This window comes from Osmerus mordax, chromosome 14 (assembly GCF_038355195.1).
Source record: "Osmerus mordax isolate fOsmMor3 chromosome 14, fOsmMor3.pri, whole genome shotgun sequence".
Taxonomy (NCBI): Eukaryota; Metazoa; Chordata; class Actinopteri; order Osmeriformes; family Osmeridae; genus Osmerus; species Osmerus mordax.
Genome location: NC_090063.1, coordinates 12,220,746 through 12,239,651, shown reverse-complemented (window position 1 = coordinate 12,239,651; position 18,906 = coordinate 12,220,746). Strand labels below are relative to the sequence as shown.

Here is an 18,906-nt window from a genome sequence, read left to right as displayed (position 1 = left end):
TCCCAACAAATGTATTGAAATTAACATTATATTTCTAAGACAGTGTCTCTAATTGGGTTCACAGACATTTGGTGTCAGTGGATTCAGTCACAGTTTATTTATTGCTGGTTTTCTACAATATTACTTCTGTTGTGTTCACAGTACAAATCACTTATAGCCGGAAAATGTGGACGTGCTTGTTAAAATACATCATGTCACCGCCTGGTGGCAATCAATGACAACAAAAGTAACGTGAACCCCTCAAATATACTTGACTAGGTTTGTATGAGATTGCAGAATAAAGGTAGTCTATAGTTTACCTAGGGCCTATTTGTTGGGTTCATTCATGTCAGTTTGGGACTTTAATCATGCTTTATGGAACATGCCCCCAAGCAGGTTAGGTGTGCAGCATAGTAATTGCTGTGGCGATCTACCCTGCAGTAAGAAGTCAACGACCGTCGTGACACTGAAAAAAACAGGGGTACGTCGCTTACCCCGAATCCTGATTCGTAGTAGCCTATCCCCTGGTTAGTTTCGCTCCTGCCAAAGCAAATTCGTTGTCTGTGCAAACTTTCATGGCGAATAAAACCCATTCTGATTCTGATTCTGATTTAAATTACCAGTAGGCCTATCTGAGTTTGGACTAAACTGAACTGGTTTAATGGAACCTAATTAACTGGAAATTAGTCACTGAGTTCGGTTTATCCGGTGAATTAATTTTATGGAACAGGCTTCCGCTTGATTGAAACAGTTTTATTGCTGTTTTCTCTGGTGTGTTCTTACTTTAACCAGCTTTGTGATAATTGTACGTATATGGGTTGTACGCGCTGGTTGAGGGAGTACATCATGCGTCCGGATTGCGTCCCTGAAATGAGTCTCTGCAGGTTGGGATGTCTGTGTTAAAGCTGGTGGCATCCTCTGCATTGCTATGGCAATAACGTAGGTCACTGTCACGTCCCCAATCTTCATAGCTTCGTCATAACCTGTGTAATTTAACTGTTATTACAAAATAATTCACCCCTCCTGGGCAAACCTCTACATTCCAACCAATACTAAAGAAGCCGGTTGACTGTTGAAGTGTTGACAGTATGCAGCTGGTCTACAAATAATTGGGTCATAGGCTTCCGTGGGGGGTGGGGGGGTGGTGGTCAGGTTTGAGCGATCATTTTCCAGAAGCACATGCATCGTAAATGTGTCCCAAAAACACATGACTCAATGGCATTTGGTATGAGTCCACCACACCAGGGCCTGGCCCGTAACTAAAGCCTAATAGGCTTAGCCATGAATTATGTGGGGGCCAAGAACAAAAATAGGCCTAGTCCTTGGATTATGAGTCAGAGGGTATCCTCCAAAAGGGAATTATTATTTCAAGGCAGTCTTTACCTATAGCCTAAATTTAAAACGTGTATTAATAAGTTTGCTCACCTCATCCAAGGCAAGTCAAATCCAAATATTGTCATATGTACAAAGCATTATACAAGATCATTCTGGATAGTGAGATTCCTGTCGGCAAGCATAAGCATAAACAGAAAATAAATCTTAATTTAAAGGCAGTGTGGGTAATGTTGAGAATGACCTCCCTGCAATATTTGATGCCACATCTGATTGGCTGCACCAGGCGAGGTCATCATGATGAACATACAGAGAAACTTGAAGCAGGAGGCTCTCTTCAGCTCAATCTGTGTGAATGGGAAAATGACCCCACCCCCCGACACTTCCTGAACTCCACTAGCATCGCCTTAGCCTCGCAGACATTGTTGTCCTGGCACCACGTTGTCAAGACATTGACCTCCTCTCTGTAGGCAGTCTCATCATTGTTGGGCATGAGGCCCAGGATGGTGGTGTGGTCTGCAAACTTCAGGATGACGTTGGGGCTGGGCGTGGCCACACTGTCATGAGAGGACAGAGCTTACAGGAGAGGTCATGCACCCTTGAGGGGCTCTCTGTGTTAGGGGTCATTGCAGAGAAGGGGAGGTTTTCCATTCTCACCACCTGGGGTCTGCCTATCAGGAAGTCCATCCAGTTGCAAAGGGAGGTGTTGAGACCTGAGCATGGCACGCACAAATGTGTTGAATGCTGAGCTGTATCTATAAACAGAATCCTCACTTATGTGTCGCCCTCATCCAGGTGGGAGAGGGTGGTGTGAACTGTTAGGGTGATGGCGTCGTCCGAAGATCAGTTGGGATGGTATGTCAGTCGAAGGGGGTCCAAGTCGTCGGGGAGGAAGGAGCAAATGTGGGATCTGACTGACCGCTTGAAGCCCTTCATAAGGATGGAGTGCTTCAGGGTGGTAGTCATTCAGACAGGTGATGGAAGTTTTCTTCGGTATAGGGACAGTGGTTGTCTGTTTGAAGTGCCGACTGGTTCAGGGAGAGGTTCAATATGTAGGTGAAAACATTTGATAGCTGGTCTGCACACCTGGCAGTCTGGAATTCTATCAGACCCCGGTGACTTCTGTGGGTTTTCTCTTCTCAGGGCTCTCCTCACGTCAGCTACAGATAGGAACAGAGTTCTGTCGTGCAGGTCCTCAGCTAGTCTTAACAACGGGACAGTGTTGCTTGCCTCTAACCATGCGTAGGTGTCAAGCTTGTGGGAAAGAGAGGTGGCAGGCTGAGCGTCACTGATATTTCTTCCTCTGTAGTCCCTGATGGAGCACAGTCCACCCCACTAACCCTGAAACATGAACACAAGTAAGTGTAAATGGAAGGTGTCCATTGCGGTACATTAGCATGTTACAGCTTTACTGGTGGCTTGATGACCAGCAACAGAAAGGTTGGCCCCTAATGCAGTGTTCTCTGGGGAAGGGGGCGGGGGGTGAGGTTGTGTGTGTGTGTGTGTGGGGGGGGGGCACTTTCTCTGGTTGTTTTGGGCTGCAGGATGGTAGGAGGCAGAAAGCAGGCAGTCGTTTGTAATGTATACGGGTGTTAAGAGACTGGAGGGGGCCACTTTAGAGGCTAGAGGCACAGACGCACAGAGCCACTGTTATGTTAGGAGATGAAGGTGGGGGGCTAACTGAAGTGTGTGTACGTGCACGTGCGTGTGTTGGGGGGGCGAGGAAGGCTGTTCATAAAAGGGTGGATGAAGGGAAGAACACTGTCCTAATTTCTTTTTACATCAGTGGTCGTACACTGCAGTAAATACTAGAGCATGGGTGGTGTACGCAAGCAGAGAATCCAGGATAGAGTATCAGATGATGGAAGGGCATGCTGTGCAGGAGAGTGAGGGTGGTTAGTCACTCCTCTCATGGGTCTGGTTCAGGGAAGGGTTGGGACAGCAGGAGATTTGTTGTGTGTTGCACCAGTACAAACCTGTGTACTATTACCAAAAGATTCCTGAAGAGAGTTAAGAACTGTGATGAAATCATTTTGAGGAATAATCTTCCATACAAGACTACAGAAACTCTCACTGATGTAGCCCAACCAGTCAGAGAGAACTATTTCCACTCAGCCAAATGCCCACCGGCTTACCGTGTTTAGATTTTGGACACTGTCGCCAGGGAGACTAGATATGATAGGAATAGCACAAATGGACAGAGGGGCCGACATATGAGACAGACAGGACGATGTGCTTTGGAGCTTTTGTTCCAAGCTCCAACTTTTTAAATACGCATTTCAGCGCTGTCTAAGTACTTTATTATCTCTGGCTAGATTTGGATTGACATCAGTAGATACACTTTTTAAATGGTGAATGATTTGGTAAATATCAAGATGGGGTGGAGAGAGAGAAAGAGAGAGAAAGAGAGAGCAAGTAAAGGAAAAAAACTGTAGAGGGGGCAAACCAGGGAGAGGGTGGAGTGGCAGTCAACAGGGTCGGCATGCAGAGCGCGTGGGCACCCCTGCCCCTCTAATACAAGCGCATGCATGCACATTCATGGACACACTCACTTACACATGCATGCACACACACAAGATAGTCTTATGAACAAGAAAGGGCACCTTAAAGACAGAGACAGCTCTGGAACAGGTCTGTTTAACATGGGCTGCTCTACTGACACAGCAAAAGGGAAGACAAAATGTAATGTATAGGAATAATGCTTAAGGACCATTAACAATGCAACACACACACCTACTTAGTTAGTGAGGAGAGGTCGAGGGAGATGAAGTGAGTGAAGTGCAGCTAGTACTCTAAAGGAGCTGAGCGAAAACAAGTAAGACAGGCATCAGTTAGCGTTTCTGAATCAACCAATTGGGTCTCACATAATATAGCCTCGTGCTTTTTGTGCCACCCCCCCTGGAGTTTTTAAAGGAGGGCAGGGGATGGCGAATCGTACTAAGTTTTTCCAAGCTTCCTGAAGGGACATCCTAGACCTACATCTTTTAATTTGATTCTACTCTACAATCTTTACATTCTTAATGTTCAGGACGTTTCTTCTTTTCTTATCTAGTTTTACATAATCTCTCTGTGTTGAGAAAGTTTGGGACCGTCCACCGTTACACAGCATCTGTTTTATACTGTTGGACCGTCTGTTCTGATCCTTTCTCTCACGATACCCTTCACACTCCAGCATCACTATTGGACAAGCTTACACACGCATTACGTTCGGTATGTATCATTTCTGACCTCTTTAGATTTTCTGTTAATTCCCTGGTAGGAAACAATGATTTGCGGTGGAGTGTAGTTTACTTTGAAATGCTTTATCGTACTTATGTGTGTGTGTCCCTACGCGTGTGGACTGTACAATTGTAGGAATTATTATTTATGAAAATGCCTAATAATTATGCTCAGTTTATTCGTCACTTTTGGCAAGTCAATTTGAAATCTGATAGCCTAACATACATTCAAGCTTTAGAAGCATAATTTATTTTATTGAGTATAGCTTATCCTGACGAGGTAGCCTTCGATGGAAGCGGCCAACATGTTGATGTCCCAATTTGAAATCCTGTGTTTGAATACAGGAATGGTTGATTGCCTCTATATAAATGCTTTATGAGACCGTTTTTTTAACCTGCGTCTGCTCACTTTGTCTGCCTATTAATGCGAAAATAATGCACAGTATCTTAATAGCAGTATGCATAGGCTGTGTAGCCTATGTGAGAGTATAGCGCCAGGTTGAAGAAAAAAAGTATGCTGAAAGATTGTGTACATTATTACGTAATTTACGTGACGATAGGGATTCAAGCCCAAACTGCTCTGGCTCTTTTCTGTTTAGGAAATAAAGTAAGCTATTCTCCGACTAAGCCCTTTGCTGTCGGTTAAATATTCAAATGAGTTGCTAAAGGGCACCAAGTGATAGTGCATGCTTGACTCAGAATAGACCACTTGTCCGTTCCCACATTTAGCCACAGATGCTGGTGGTCCTCAATGAGACATTTTTGTTTCTGTAAAAGTGTTCTGCAACTGTCAAAAACAAGCCATTTTCCATTGTAAGAGAAACAAGTTGGCCTTGCTCCACAATGTGGGGATGAGTTATCTTGATGTTTGTTTTACTGTGTCTTCTCGATGGTTGCAAGAGGTGCTATTGTCATTAATTATGTTATTGTACTTGATAGCAACATGCTCTTGATGTGAGCTGTCATTGCTTTTGACCACAATGTTGACATAGTGGGAGGATGCGTGCCAACTATTTTATATCTCACATTGTTTAGCTCTTTATTATGTTGTTTAGCTTAGTATTGGACTTTAAATAAATCTATTTATACATAAAACTTTTTGGAAAAAAAAATTAAGATCCATATATGTTTATTGTATGCACCTTCCTGCCACAGTAAATTCTGTGTTTGTTTAAACTTACTTGGCAATAAATAAATAAACAATTCTTATTCAGATCAAGGAACAACTTCATGGTACATCAAATATGGTAGGCAACATCTCTGTTTTCCTCCTTTTCTTTCTCTCACGCTGTACCTCTCTCTCTCTTTTTCAGTAAGGTTTCTCCCACGTTGTTTATCAGTAAACATAATTAGGTTGCTTTAGCCTGCCCCGCCCACAAACAGCTGTACATGAGCAGACTAAGTGATAAGAGATAGTTTCAGACTGATATACGTCCCTATACATATGGCCGACTGGATTTTGACGTGATATCAGTTGAGATCAGCTTGAAGGTACACTGTGTTCTTTGTCGACTAGTTGCAGTCCTAGTCAAGTCACATGCCTTCTACAGAGGGTATTGTTTGTCTGTGCAATGATACATTAATAGGTTCTGTGGGAGAGGTAAAATAATCAGTTATTTTCTTCAAGAGAGTGACAGATTTTAGTATTTAGTTTTGAAAGCTATTATTTAAAAAAAATATACACGTACTTTTCCACATAGGTACAGTTAGACTGGAGGTGGGGGGTGGATAGGTAGGGATGGGACTGGTGTGGAGGTTTTCCAACTAGGGTTTGGCACAACTGAGTGTTAAACTGGGCTCCTATGCAAAGCATTTCAGATAGAGGCCGAAGATGATTGAGGGGATGTCTAGATGCCTTGCCAGTTGCACAAACAAATAAAAAGTGTGTGTGGGGGTGGGGGGGGGGGGGGGGGGGGGGCAGGGTTCGAATTACGGGGGGGCCTTTGGGGGGTTTGAGGTTAAAACAGTTCTTACCTGTAATCGTAAATATTACTTTTCGCCCTGGAGAAGAAGTTGATCCCCTCTGATTGTCATTGTATAATGACAATCAGAGGGGGGGGGGGGGGCAAACAGGCGATAGCGGAGGAGTTGGAGGTGCTGTAGGTTGTCGAGCGCATACTTGTTTTTTTCCACTATCATGGCAAGAGTGCTCTCTCTCTCTCTCTCTCTCTCTTACTCACTCTGTGACAGCCAACACAAGGCTGTCAAGAACATTGAGGCCCTCGTACATTGTAGTCACTCACTTCTTGTTTTTCCACAAACGTGACTAGGGTATGTTGAAATGTAATGGTTCAATTTCTTATATTGTCTCTCTGATGTTGTCTTTCTCATGTTGCTTTATAAATCAAGAGCTAACATGATAAAGGATCACTGGTGGGCAATTACAGAGTTCTGAGAACTGATTCCAACATACCAGATGAATTAGTCATGTCTTAGTAGGAATCACTCTTCAGTGCCTAGCAGCCTGGTATGAAGAGCTGTGTGTGTGTACGCGCAAGTGTCTGTGCATGTGTGTATGTTGTAAGACAGTGGAGCTCTCAGTCTAAGGGGGGGGGGGGGGCATGTTGACATGGTAAGATTTTGCGAATGGTCAGTTTTCTGAGTAAACAGTCTAGAAGGAGGAGGGAGAGGAGGAGGGAGAGGAGGAGGGAGGGGAGGATGGAGAGGAGGAGGGAGGGGAGGGGAGGAGGGAGAGGAGGAGGGAGAGGAAAAAAAGGATCGCAGTTCTGCTACTGTCGTATAACAAATGGGATTGTTTTACCTTCAATCTTTTATTGTCACCTCCACGTAAACAGGGCCACGGCTTTTGCATAGGTTTCTCTGTATTTTTAGGAAAACTTTTGGCACGTCTTAACACCTCCACAAAATACCGGGGAGAGAAGAAAACAAGGGGAAGACCGAGAAAGAGTGCTAGTCAGTGTGAGTCACTGAAAGAGGGAGTCATAGTTAGAATGAAAGAGTCAGTGATAGAGTGATAGAGAGTCAGAGAGAGCAAAAACAAGTAGTAGTTGGAACAACAAACAACAAATAGTTGGAAAGAGAACCCTACAGGGTACAAGGTTAAATAATGTATTTTCGGTTACAACGTTAGGATTGCTTTGTTGTATTGTCGGTAAACTGAGGACATGATGCTCTAGCTTTCAGGAACATTCCGTTGTTTAACAGTCCCGTCATTCATACACGACAACAGCCGCTCGCTCTCCCTGTCCAGATGTCAAACATTACAACCTCCTTTTAAAGTCCTGGACTGTTTTGGTTTGAGGAATGGTCTTTGGCATCCATTTTGGTTCGATGTTCTGGGATAAACACAGTTGCCAAGGAGTTCCAGGCTACTCTAATGCCTGGCAGTCAACCAAAACTGTCCAGGCACCTTGCACAACAAGTGAAAAGATACATTTAGACTGGTGGAACCTGAGAGTGTGAATATTCACGGAGGTAGTGTTAATGAAAAGACGAGCTGCTGGCCCTGGGCACATCGGATAGAGTGTGTGTGTGCAAGTGTGTGCACATACAGCTGTATGACGTGAAAAGCCCTGGCATGTCGAGAAGTGAGCAAAGCGCCCACCATCAGTGGTGAAATGACAGGAAGTGAAATGACAGGAAGTGTTTATCTTGTGTAAAGAGGCTTGTGTAAAGAGGCTTGTGTAAAGAGGCATGTTTCTTCATGTTTGTATGTTCCTTTGTGTGTGGACGTGTGTGTATATGTCCCTGACTCATTGGTACCGCCTCCAACCCTTCCCAAAAGTCGTCGAACAAACCCGTCACTCCCCTAAAGACTGTGCCTTTACAGTAAACAAAAGCCCTTTTGTTGTGGCTAAAGAGCACTTTCTTTACTTAGCTTTATGTTTACATCTGATTCTGCACAATTGTGCATTGAACTCACTATTATGGTCAGTGAGACTATAGTATTTTTTTTGACTATTTATTCTCTGTCTCTGCATGATTCTGGTGGGTCCAGGAGAAGCTCTGTTGCGTTCCCTTCAGTTTTGTGCAATCATAAGTCCCCAACTAGTTGGTAAAGGGACCAACTGGAATTAACACTATTTGTTATAGGAGTAATGGGGATTTCTGGTCTAGCAGGTTTCGGCAAACTCTATGCTATGCACACCACAGTCACATACACGTGACCGTACATGCCAGGAGTACATGAGACCTTTTTCAGACTTAGCCCAGCCCCCAAACACACACACACACACACACACCCTTTTGCTCACATATTGTACACGTGTGCAGAAATGCAAACAGTACACACACAAAAAACCCTCCTCTCTTATGAGTTCAACCCCTTCTCTTTTTCTGGACCCTTCACAGTTCAGATGGGTTCCTTACACGTTTTCACATTCAGTTGTCATTGGTCTTCACTTCTTACACTTTTTACTGTATCCACAATCATTTTTTGTCTTTAAATGACTTTAGGTGAATTATTTTCCTGTAGAGTGGGAAGCTTGTGCAATAAACCCATCATTTGAAAGAAACTGCCTTACTGTGATCCTTACCTGATTTATCAAGCACAGGGTTTTAAATGCAGTGGTTGTGGTTGATATTGAGTAGATACCAATGAATGAGGTGAATCAAGCAACACAAAACTGGCATTTTTAGCACACTTTTTTTTGTTTGTTTTCTTTGTTTGTTTGTTTGGCCATTATACTTCCCCAATACAGTCTTGGATGTAACTGATACACTTTTCAATGGCCATATACTTTCACACTTGCACGCACACACTAACATAGCTCTGAGTTGGTCTGCTGGCCCACTAAAGTTTTGGGTGCGATCCTCGGGACCCATCACCACACTGAAGAGGGGGCAGCTGCTGCCATTTTGTCAACGCTCCTCAGCGTCTGGTGAGACCCACCTCTCCCCACTCAACCCTTTGCACCCCTTCTCTCCTCCGCCTCTACTCCACCTCCCCTTCATCCCCTCTGCTGAGCAGAGCATGGGTATCAGAGAAGCACCTTTTTTTGCATCTTCTCTTTCCTTCTTCCCCCATCCTCCTCTCCTTTTAAAAGTAGGTGTTTACTTTGACCATGTCCTTCTCTTCTCGCCATTGCCCACTGACATCACTTCCTGCCATTTATTTCGCGAACCACCCCCACAATTTCACAATGGCTGTTTATTAATCAACGTCTCCGTTCTTGTGTTCTTGCAAACTCGTTCAACGTCATCTTTCATTGCCCAAGTACGGTTCCAATCCAAAGAACACAAGTCACCAAGAACACCAAAAATACCCGGAAATGTTCTTGATTCGCCCCTTTAATCGAGGATGCATCGGATGGTGACTTGGTCAGCGAGAACGCATCTTATTTCCCAGAAGTCTTTGCAAGAACATGCGCATCTCAAATCTTAAAAGACCGTTCCCGCGAGGATGTTCTTCTCAAGAACGCAAGTACGTTCTTAGCGTTCTCTCGGATTGATAAACAGCCATTGTTTAGTCTTGTCATCATCCTCCGCTAATACAGTATATTAAGTGTTGATTGTGTAGTTCATAAATTAAACCCTATATTGGAAACACGCAAACACAAACTTTGTCTCATGTTTTGATTTGTCTTTCTCTTTTCAACACCTAATAAACCCTCCTTTCCTCCTCTCTCTACCACCATCTCCTCATATACCCCTCCACTACCTTCCCCCCTTGCTTTCCTTTCTTCCCTCTCCTCTCCTGCCCTTCCCTACACTCCCTCTCTAATGTAAACTATTGAAGGTTTTTCGCGGAGAAAATGGCTCTAAACATTCCGGGCATCATCGTCATGGCTGGGTTTTACGTTCTCATCTTGGGAACCGGCATCTGGGCCTCCATGCGCTCCAAGAAGGAGGAGAGGAAGTGTACGGGGGACGGGATGGAGATCACGCTGCTCGCTGGACGCAACATCAACCTGCTGGTCGGGATCTTCACGCTCACTGGTGAGCAGAGGATCTCCAATAACTTCGGATTTTACTGAAGCTTCTCATTGCATTTTCGATGTATTTATACAATGTCAATGATACAATATAGATTGTATTCACTGTGGATTTTTTTGAGAATAGGCTGTCCTATCAGGCTTCAGTAAATGAGAGTGGAATGACGTAAAGCTGCAGTGACATTGCAGCCAGACCATCTGCTAGCCAATGCCAACAGCCCCCCCCCCCCCCCCTCCCAGAGTCTGAACATAGCTAAACCTTGTGACCCACCTGTCTATCATTAAATGGAGGAACATATTCCATATCAGATTTCTGTTTGGTGTTTCTCTGTGGTAACGTGTTTCTCTCTCTCTATTCTCTTTTCTTCTCTGCCCCTCTCTCTCTCTCTTTCTCTTTGTGTCCTCACTGCAGCCACCTGGGTGGGTGGAGGCTTCATCCTCGGCATAGCTGAGGCAGTGTATAACCCTACCTTGGGTCTGGTCTGGGCTCTGATGCCTGTGCCTTACGTCCTCACCTTCTTCCTGGGTGAGTATGGCCATCTTAGCCCCCCACCATGACATCAGAGGGACAAAGCTGACCTCGGCTACATACACACGTGTGTGTATATATATACCTACATATCAGTATATTTAGTTCGCTTGTACGTGATCCCCCACGTATCCACTTCCTCTTGCTGATTTAACCCATTGACACAAACGAGGCCTGTTGATGTGGTAAGGTCACCTGGCCAGCATGTTTAAAGGCCCTGCAGGAATGCGTGTACTCAAGGTCAGATCTCAGGCTCTGTTGCGGACAGAACCTTTATATCATCTTTACTGGTCGTTTCAGCACCCGAGGAAGATGCGTGTTATTTACTCAGGGAGAGTACCATCTGTTTATTATCCCTTCTCTTTTCTTCATTCTTCCTTTCATCCTTTTCCTCTCCTACCAGGCGGTTTCTTCTTCGCCAAGCCCATGAGAGAGAATCGATATATCACCATGATGGACCCGTTCCAGCAGAAATATGGCAACGTCCTGAGCAGCGCCCTGATCCTTCCTGCGCTGGTGGCCGATGTCCTGTGGGTGGCCCGCACCCTCGTCAGCCTCGGTAAGGAGCCCAAGCAGGGTCCCACACTCAGACGCTTGCATGCGCAAAACAACACGCATTAGCACATGGATGTCCTCACGCTCACACAAGCTCCCATTTTTGGGGTTTTGTTCTATTTCTCCTCAAGCATTAAATCGCCTATTAATCAAAAAGGAGAAAAGATGAATGTGTCCTTCCAGTACATGTACATAACAATGGATGACCTTACATTGAAATGACTGTGTCCAAACTGGATTGAGTAACAATGACATGGTACCCAACTCAAACCTTGTATTTTTTTATGGGTGATTAACTGCAACAATGCTGCATTCTACTTGAGCACATGCAGCCAAAGTTTTTTATAAATGTCTATCAGAGTTGTTGTGGTTTGGGTGTTTGTCTGTCTGTCTGTTTGTGTGTGTGTTTTAACAATGTTCTCTGTTCCAGTGCTGTTTCTAAAGGTGATAAAAAATGTATCAAGTTTCTGGTGTCGAGAGTGAGTTTGTTTTCTATTCAGTGTGTCAAAGCAGTAAGGCTCTCAGACTGAAAGACAACACAACTTTAAATCAAGAGTCCCCGTCCTACATTTACATTTACATTTAGCATACGCTCTTATCCAGAGCGACTTACAGTAAGTACAGGGACATTCCCCCGAGGCAAGTAGGGTGAAGTGCCTTGCCCAAGGACACAACGTCAGTTGGCATGACCGGGAATCGAACTGGCAACCTTCGGATTACTAGCCCGACTCCCTCACCGCTCAGCCAACTGACTCCCTACCGTCCTGGCCAGACTTGATCCTATGTACCCATGGTAATGTTGGGGTGGATTACTAAAACAGGTCTGGTCACTCTCACCTCACAACAGACGTGTAACTAAGGGTGTTTTTTTTAAACTTTATTCGACCAGTGTGGGATGTTCTCACTACACTACACCCCTAGCTGCTGTAATTACGGTTGACCCCCAAAGAAGGAGGTGAAGACAAGTTACAAAGAGACCTGCCTTTGCTAAGAGACTGTTTGTGTTTTGGTGAGCCTGTAATTTCTGGATGATGGTGTGAGTGTATCTTAATTTGTGTGTGTGTGTGTGTGTGTACATACTGGCCATGTGAAACCAATATCACCCAATTAGGTTGCGGGTCGCAAATTATGTGTGTGTACGTGCACTTGTGTGCCTGCATAAGTCCAGCCACTGCAGGCAGGGAATAAACAAGGGAGCTAAAAACAGAGTGAGGTATTTTGCAGATATGTAGCCATCGTTCTCTATTTAGCCCCGGAGTCCTTTAACTGGTATTCCTTCTCTCACCTATATTTAGCCCAGCGAGGTCTATCCTGGCCTGGTACAGCCCTGCACGGCTCAGTGAAGTTAAACCCATAGAGATAGGGCTGTTTTCTAGCATTGATAATATCGCACAAGAACGCAGCCTACACCTATGTGGATTAACCCTTACAGAAGATCTGCAGATGATAATAATTGAGCTATCTGTAAATGATTGGGGCATGGCTGTATTTTTCACTAGACTTAACTTGAAATTGAATGGGCCCATCTAAAAACTGTACCTGTCTTTGTACATCTGTGTGTGCGTGTGTGAGTGATTTGAGTAGTCGGAAAGGATCTAAATCCATACCTGGCAAACACCAAAATCTCAGGGTGTCACAGTGAAGGCCAGGGGAAGAAAGGTCACAGTCAGACTGAAACAGTGGTCAGCGATGGTGCCGATCTGACACTCTTCTGTTTAAGGGCATTGTTTTGGTGTGGCTGCATCACGGCTGGGGAGACCCTGGCATTGAGGAAGACTCGTCAGGTAGAGATGCTTTGCTTGTTTGAGTAACACACAGATCTTTTTTTTGCTTTAATAATTTTGTTTTCGTTTGCTTTATTGTTTTCTCAGATTCGTTTTTATTAATAGATTTCTGTTGACTATTTTTGAGTCTTTATAGTTTTTCTAAAGAGATCATTTCTTCATGATGATGATGATGATGATGATGATGATGATCATCGAGAGACGGTGGGAATTCTTGAATCTCACAACCAATAGACTGCTGTATGCCTTACTTTTCTTTATTGTTCATTTTTATTTTCAAATATATTTCTGTTTTGTTTCCTTGTCTTATTCTTGCATACATTGCTCTTGGTCTAAGACCAACAAATTACTCTTGTGAGTTTTTGAAAAACGACTTTAATTTCAGTGATAAAGCCACAAAAAACGGACTATCAAAAACTCCCAATCAACTAACTGACCATCAATTCTAGAACTTAATGAAACTGCTATCCTAATATAGACAACTCTGACATATACAATCACACACCTTTGTTCGAGGGCACAGTCCCTCTCATCTGTCATGTGTGGTGCGCTCTGTCATGTCGGGCTGTACTTAGTGCTGTGCTGCGTGTGTTTCCAGGTGGGACCCTGAGCGTGATCCTAGACCTCCACTATGTCTACTCAATCTGCATCTCATCCGTGGTGGCCATCATCTACACCCTGCTGGGAGGCCTCTACTCTGTAGCCTACACCGACGTCATCCAGCTTATCCTCATCTTTGTCAGCCTGGTGAGTACCGATAAAGATTTGAACCAGACTTGGAACGAGATCTAGAAACAGGAAATGAAGCTTTCCACGTACCGTCTGGGGGAAAAAAGGTCAGGTTTATTTTTACATTTTATGTTCTGTCAACTTTGCCCTCTTGCAGTGGGTGTGTGTTCCTTTCCTGCTGACCAGTCCCAACTCGCTGGATATCTCCCTGACGGCCTTCAACGCAACCTTCCAGGCTCCCTGGGTGGGCAAGCTGGAAGCCCAAGATGCCGGCAAGTGGATTGATGACTTCATGGTACTGGTGAGTAAAAACAAGTCGCTACACACACACACACACTTAGACCCACATGTATCCCCTCACACATCTACTCGCACCCACATAAACACACTTCATAATAGTTCATGACCTCTCCCATCCCTGAGTCCATTGTTTCTCCCCAGGCTCTCGGTGGTCTGGCCTACCAGGCATTCTACCAGAGGATCCTGTCGGCCTCCTCCTACACCCAGGCCCAGGTCACCTGCTTTGCCTCCTCCGCCTTCTGCCTGGTGCTGGGCATCCCTTCCATCCTTGTGGGGGCCGTGGCTGCATCCACAGGTGAACCACTCATACCAGAACACACGTGAGGTTGAGGGCTGTTCGTGTGCGAGGCCCATTTGAAGAATATTGTAAGTCGAAGCATCAAAGCAAACCCTGCTTTGATGCAGGGATCATGAGACTTAGTCTGCGTGATTTCAGTCGGGTCGCAATTCGGTTTGGGTACTTTTTCCGCAGAATTGTTCAGGTAGTGTTGCAATCCCTTATCTTGTTGAATCCCAGGAGAAGCTTGGTGAGATCCTGTGGAATGACAATCCTGACAGCGTTTACCACGCCATCGTTGGTATCACTTGACTCAGAGATAGATTGTCATCTCAAGAGTTTCATACAGTTCAGAGTTAGGAGTTTCCTGTCTCTGAAGTCAGTTGATTGGGGAAAGCTGAATTCTCAACTCCCCCCTCTTTTATTCACACCTACCAAAGGTGTGAACTGGTTTCTGGCTGGTTCATAAGTGTTCAATAATTGTTCAGGACATCTTTGTACAGTAACAAAATATAGTTGAAGGATTGTTTTAGAATGTTAGCTTAATATAGACACCAAGGATGACTTTGTTATCTTTCAAGGAGAAAGAGTTACTAGAATAAAAATTACAGTAAACACAACATTAAAACAAAGTGGCAAACTTCACCCTACTTGCCTCGGGGGGAATGTGATGGTTGTGACAGGGTGTCGGAATGTGATGGTTGTGACAGGGTGTCGGCTATGTGTGGTACGGTTGACTTTGCTACACGAGGAAGCACAAATGATCATATGAGAGATTTGAAACATGAAACCCACTGAACACACAGAACAGGCTTTCCCAGGCAGAGTAATACACTGACGGAGGCTCATATAGCGACCAGGAGCAAAAGGAAACTGAAATAAGCTTTTGCTACTTTTTGTGATACCTGCACATTTGTCCCTTCTTTGCATGTTATGTTTGAGATCCTGTTGTCCCACTGTCTGACAAGAGACTGCACCCATGGAAGTGTTTGATGTTGCACTGTGCTATGCACTTCTGTAAATGAGATGTTATTGTTGCCCTGTAGTTTTCTTTTTTCTTCACTTTGCCTGGTAGCCGAGAGGTGGTTACTTTGCGAAGTGGCTTGTAAATAAAGACGGTTCCCTGACTGTCACCAGCTAATCCTGTTAGAACTCTGCACTTCTGATCCTCGGTCTTCTTCTGTACTTTCTATATGCACTATTTGTAAGTCGCAGTGGATAAAAGTGTCTGCTAAATGCAAACAATGTGGAAACATTTTCAAATGTTTTAAGTACTCCACAAACAAACCGACAAACTAAATAACCCATTTTCTGCTCCGCAGACTGGAATATGACAGCGTATGGTTTACCCACACCATATGAGCGCGGCCAGGCCGGCTCCATCCTGCCCCTCGCCCTTCACCACCTCACCCCTCACTACATCTCCATCATCGGCATCGGGGCTGTCGCAGCCGCCGTGATGTCATCCATGGACTCTGCCCTCCTCTCCTCGGCTTCCATGTTCTCCTCCAACATCTACAAGAACATCTGTAGGAAACAGGTGAGCACGAGAATCTTGAAGCAATGTAATTTTTAGACCTCAGTGTAATGTCATTGAAATGTCATAGCAGCATTATTGAAACCTGAGCCCAACCTAAGTTTTGACACAATGTTACACCACAACAACAACACCAGAATTTAACTACATTGCCCTAACAACACAACATCACCAAAAGAAGGACACTTTTCTACTGAAAACAAGGACACATTTATTGGTCGACACTTTCTAAAGGCCGACTTGTGTGGGTAGGTAGATGATATTCACCCTCTGACCAGATGATTATACTGTATATACCCCCTCCCATCCCCCACACACATACTACTGGCTTGGGAAAACAAAGTAGCTTTTGAGCTCCTATGTTGTTTCTGCCATGCCTCCTAGGAATGTTCAACATGACAACCAGGGAGGCGTTAAACAATGGCAGAATGTTCTCAAGCCTGTTGAGAATAGTTTGTCACCATATGGATTTAATGTTACTGGGGCATAACTAGTTTTCACTGTGACTACAAAGATTATATTGTTACTGGTCTTTCAGATTGAGGCCTAAATACGGGCAGTTGTACTGTTTATATATAAACAGTGATCAGAAACTTCATAAAACAGACTACATTATACGAATTAACTCTTTGTTATGCTTTGTCACGATTCTCTCAGTTCTCAACACTTTTTTCCCCTTGCATCCCTGTATCGCTATACATCCCTTTCTTCAATCCCCCCCCCCCAAGGCTTCAGACAGGGAGATGCAGTGGGTGATCCGTATCTCGGTGGTGGTGGTGGGACTTGCCGGCACGGCCCTCACCTTCCTGGACAACAGTGTGCTGGTGTTCTGGCTGGTTGGCGTGGACATGTCCTACACCATCATGTTCCCCCAGCTGGTCTGCGTACTCTTCTTCAAGATCTCCAATGGTTACGGCGCCACAGTGGGCTTCTTCTCCGGCATGGTCCTGAGGTTCATGAGCGGCGAGCCCCTCATCAATCTACCGCCCCTCATCCATTACCCCGGCTGCCGTCTAGACGCCGAAGGACGGCTCACCCAGTTCTTCCCCTTCCGCACCACCATCATGTTGACAACCATTGTGTCCATCCTGTTCTTCTCCTACCTGGCATCCCTCATCTTCAATAAGGGCCTGCTCTCGGAGCGCTGGGACGTGTTCGGCATCAGCCAGGAACAGGGCAAGAAGGTCGTCCAAGCAGAGACCAAAAACCCAGCAGCCTCCAAGCAATTGCTAGACACCAGCTTTTAAGAGAGGGGGGGGGGGAAGAGGCCGGTTGTGGGTAAGAGAGGAGCAGGCCATCTTGGTTTCATGCAAACCAAGTCATGCAAAGGTCTCTTGATAGAATCTGAAAATCTGAGAGATACAAACATTATTAAAGTGGACACCACCGCAGTGGCCGCCGTTTGATGTGTTGCAATACTGTTCAAACAAATCCTAGTACCAGCCAGCCAAGAATTGTGCGTTTTAGATTTTTTTTGGTACGCATGAATTTTTTATTTAAATGTGTATGGGCATTCCTGTAAAATACTCTTCTACTGTACAGACTTTTTTTGATTATATTATAAGTGTATATACTTTTACCAAAGCTCAACCTTATGCATTGCACAGGCAAAAAGTTAATAGACTATTGAAAAAAAAATTATAGGACGTTCTTAATCAGTGAAATAAATTAATTGTTAGAAATAATCTGGACAACTAATTTAGACTGAAAAACTAAAAGGTGTTTTGCTAAATGTAATCTGACAATGTCTAATGAAATGCTTATAGCGACTAAGTGCAATATGTTTTCCTCTTCAACTTGGAGTCCTCTTGGTTACTCGTGTTACCATCGCCTTGGATAAACCCAGTTGCCATATCAAGTAGCACAAGGTTAACAGTCTCAGTGCTGTCAGTGTAGGGGAGGTGATTAGGATACACCTTCTCAAAGCCCCATTCAAAGTATTTGAATGCATAGTGCGCAGGGAAATCCTTTATTTACTGGTGCACTAGGCTTCATCCCTAACCGTTACTTTGGCAAAAACACACTTCTTCAGAAACAGAGGTGTGGCAAAAACACACCTCTTCAGAAAGGTAACTATGGTTGTCTTTGTGGGCAAAGCAAAACATAATAATTTGACAGCATTTTTATTAAAATTTAGTTTCGAGACCAAATTGTTTTACATAGAGAATGGAAACGCTAAGTGAATTGTGGTTGCATGTTGCGACTCTGCAGCGTGTTTGTAGTCTATACTGAGCTTCGAGGTAGGTCTGTCCTCTTGAGGTCTTACTATAATCCATTGTAAATCGTGGGGTTGTTTTGTGAAAATAAAAAGGTAAACTACAATTGCTTATTCAGACTCAATCTTTACAAGTGTTGGTGTGTCCATTTGCAACCACTCCAAGCTTAAATTATTCCTTATTACCCTAGTGCGAACAAACTACTTGCAAATTAAGAAACACACATGCACGTTTTTGCAGTCCAATCCACCTTGTCTTGTTGACCACGAAAATATGAATCATGTTAAGGACTGTCATGCATGTCAAAAAGACATACATTTATCTTGATTTACATTTTACCCAACGTGCCAGTACAAGCAATCAATTATCCAAGCACGTGGTTACACTTTTTATGAGTGAGAGAGAAAAATGGGCCGAGTGGCCCGTTTTTCTCCGTTCTTGTGTTCTTGCGAACTCTTTAACGTCATCTTTCATTGAAGTCAAGTACGGTTCCAATTCAAAGAACACTAGTCACCAAGAACGCCCAAAATACCGAAGTCTACACATTTTGTGGAGT

The 18,906-nt window shown here is 44.3% G+C and overlaps 1 protein-coding gene across 1 annotated transcript; it reads left to right on the top strand.

Moving 5' to 3' along the window:
• The first annotated feature begins 4,251 nt into the window (after positions 1–4,251).
• LOC136955946 (high affinity choline transporter 1-like) lies at positions 4,252–18,456 on the top strand. Its single transcript, XM_067249721.1, has 9 exons — positions 4,252–4,521; positions 10,228–10,427; positions 10,836–10,949; positions 11,356–11,511; positions 13,890–14,038; positions 14,178–14,321; positions 14,462–14,615; positions 15,920–16,137; positions 16,863–18,456. The coding sequence occupies exons 2-9, from the start codon at positions 10,244–10,246 to the stop codon at positions 17,379–17,381; spliced, it is 1,638 nt and encodes a 545-aa protein (XP_067105822.1). The 5' UTR covers positions 4,252–4,521; positions 10,228–10,243; the 3' UTR covers positions 17,382–18,456.
• The last annotated feature ends 450 nt before the right edge of the window (positions 18,457–18,906 follow it).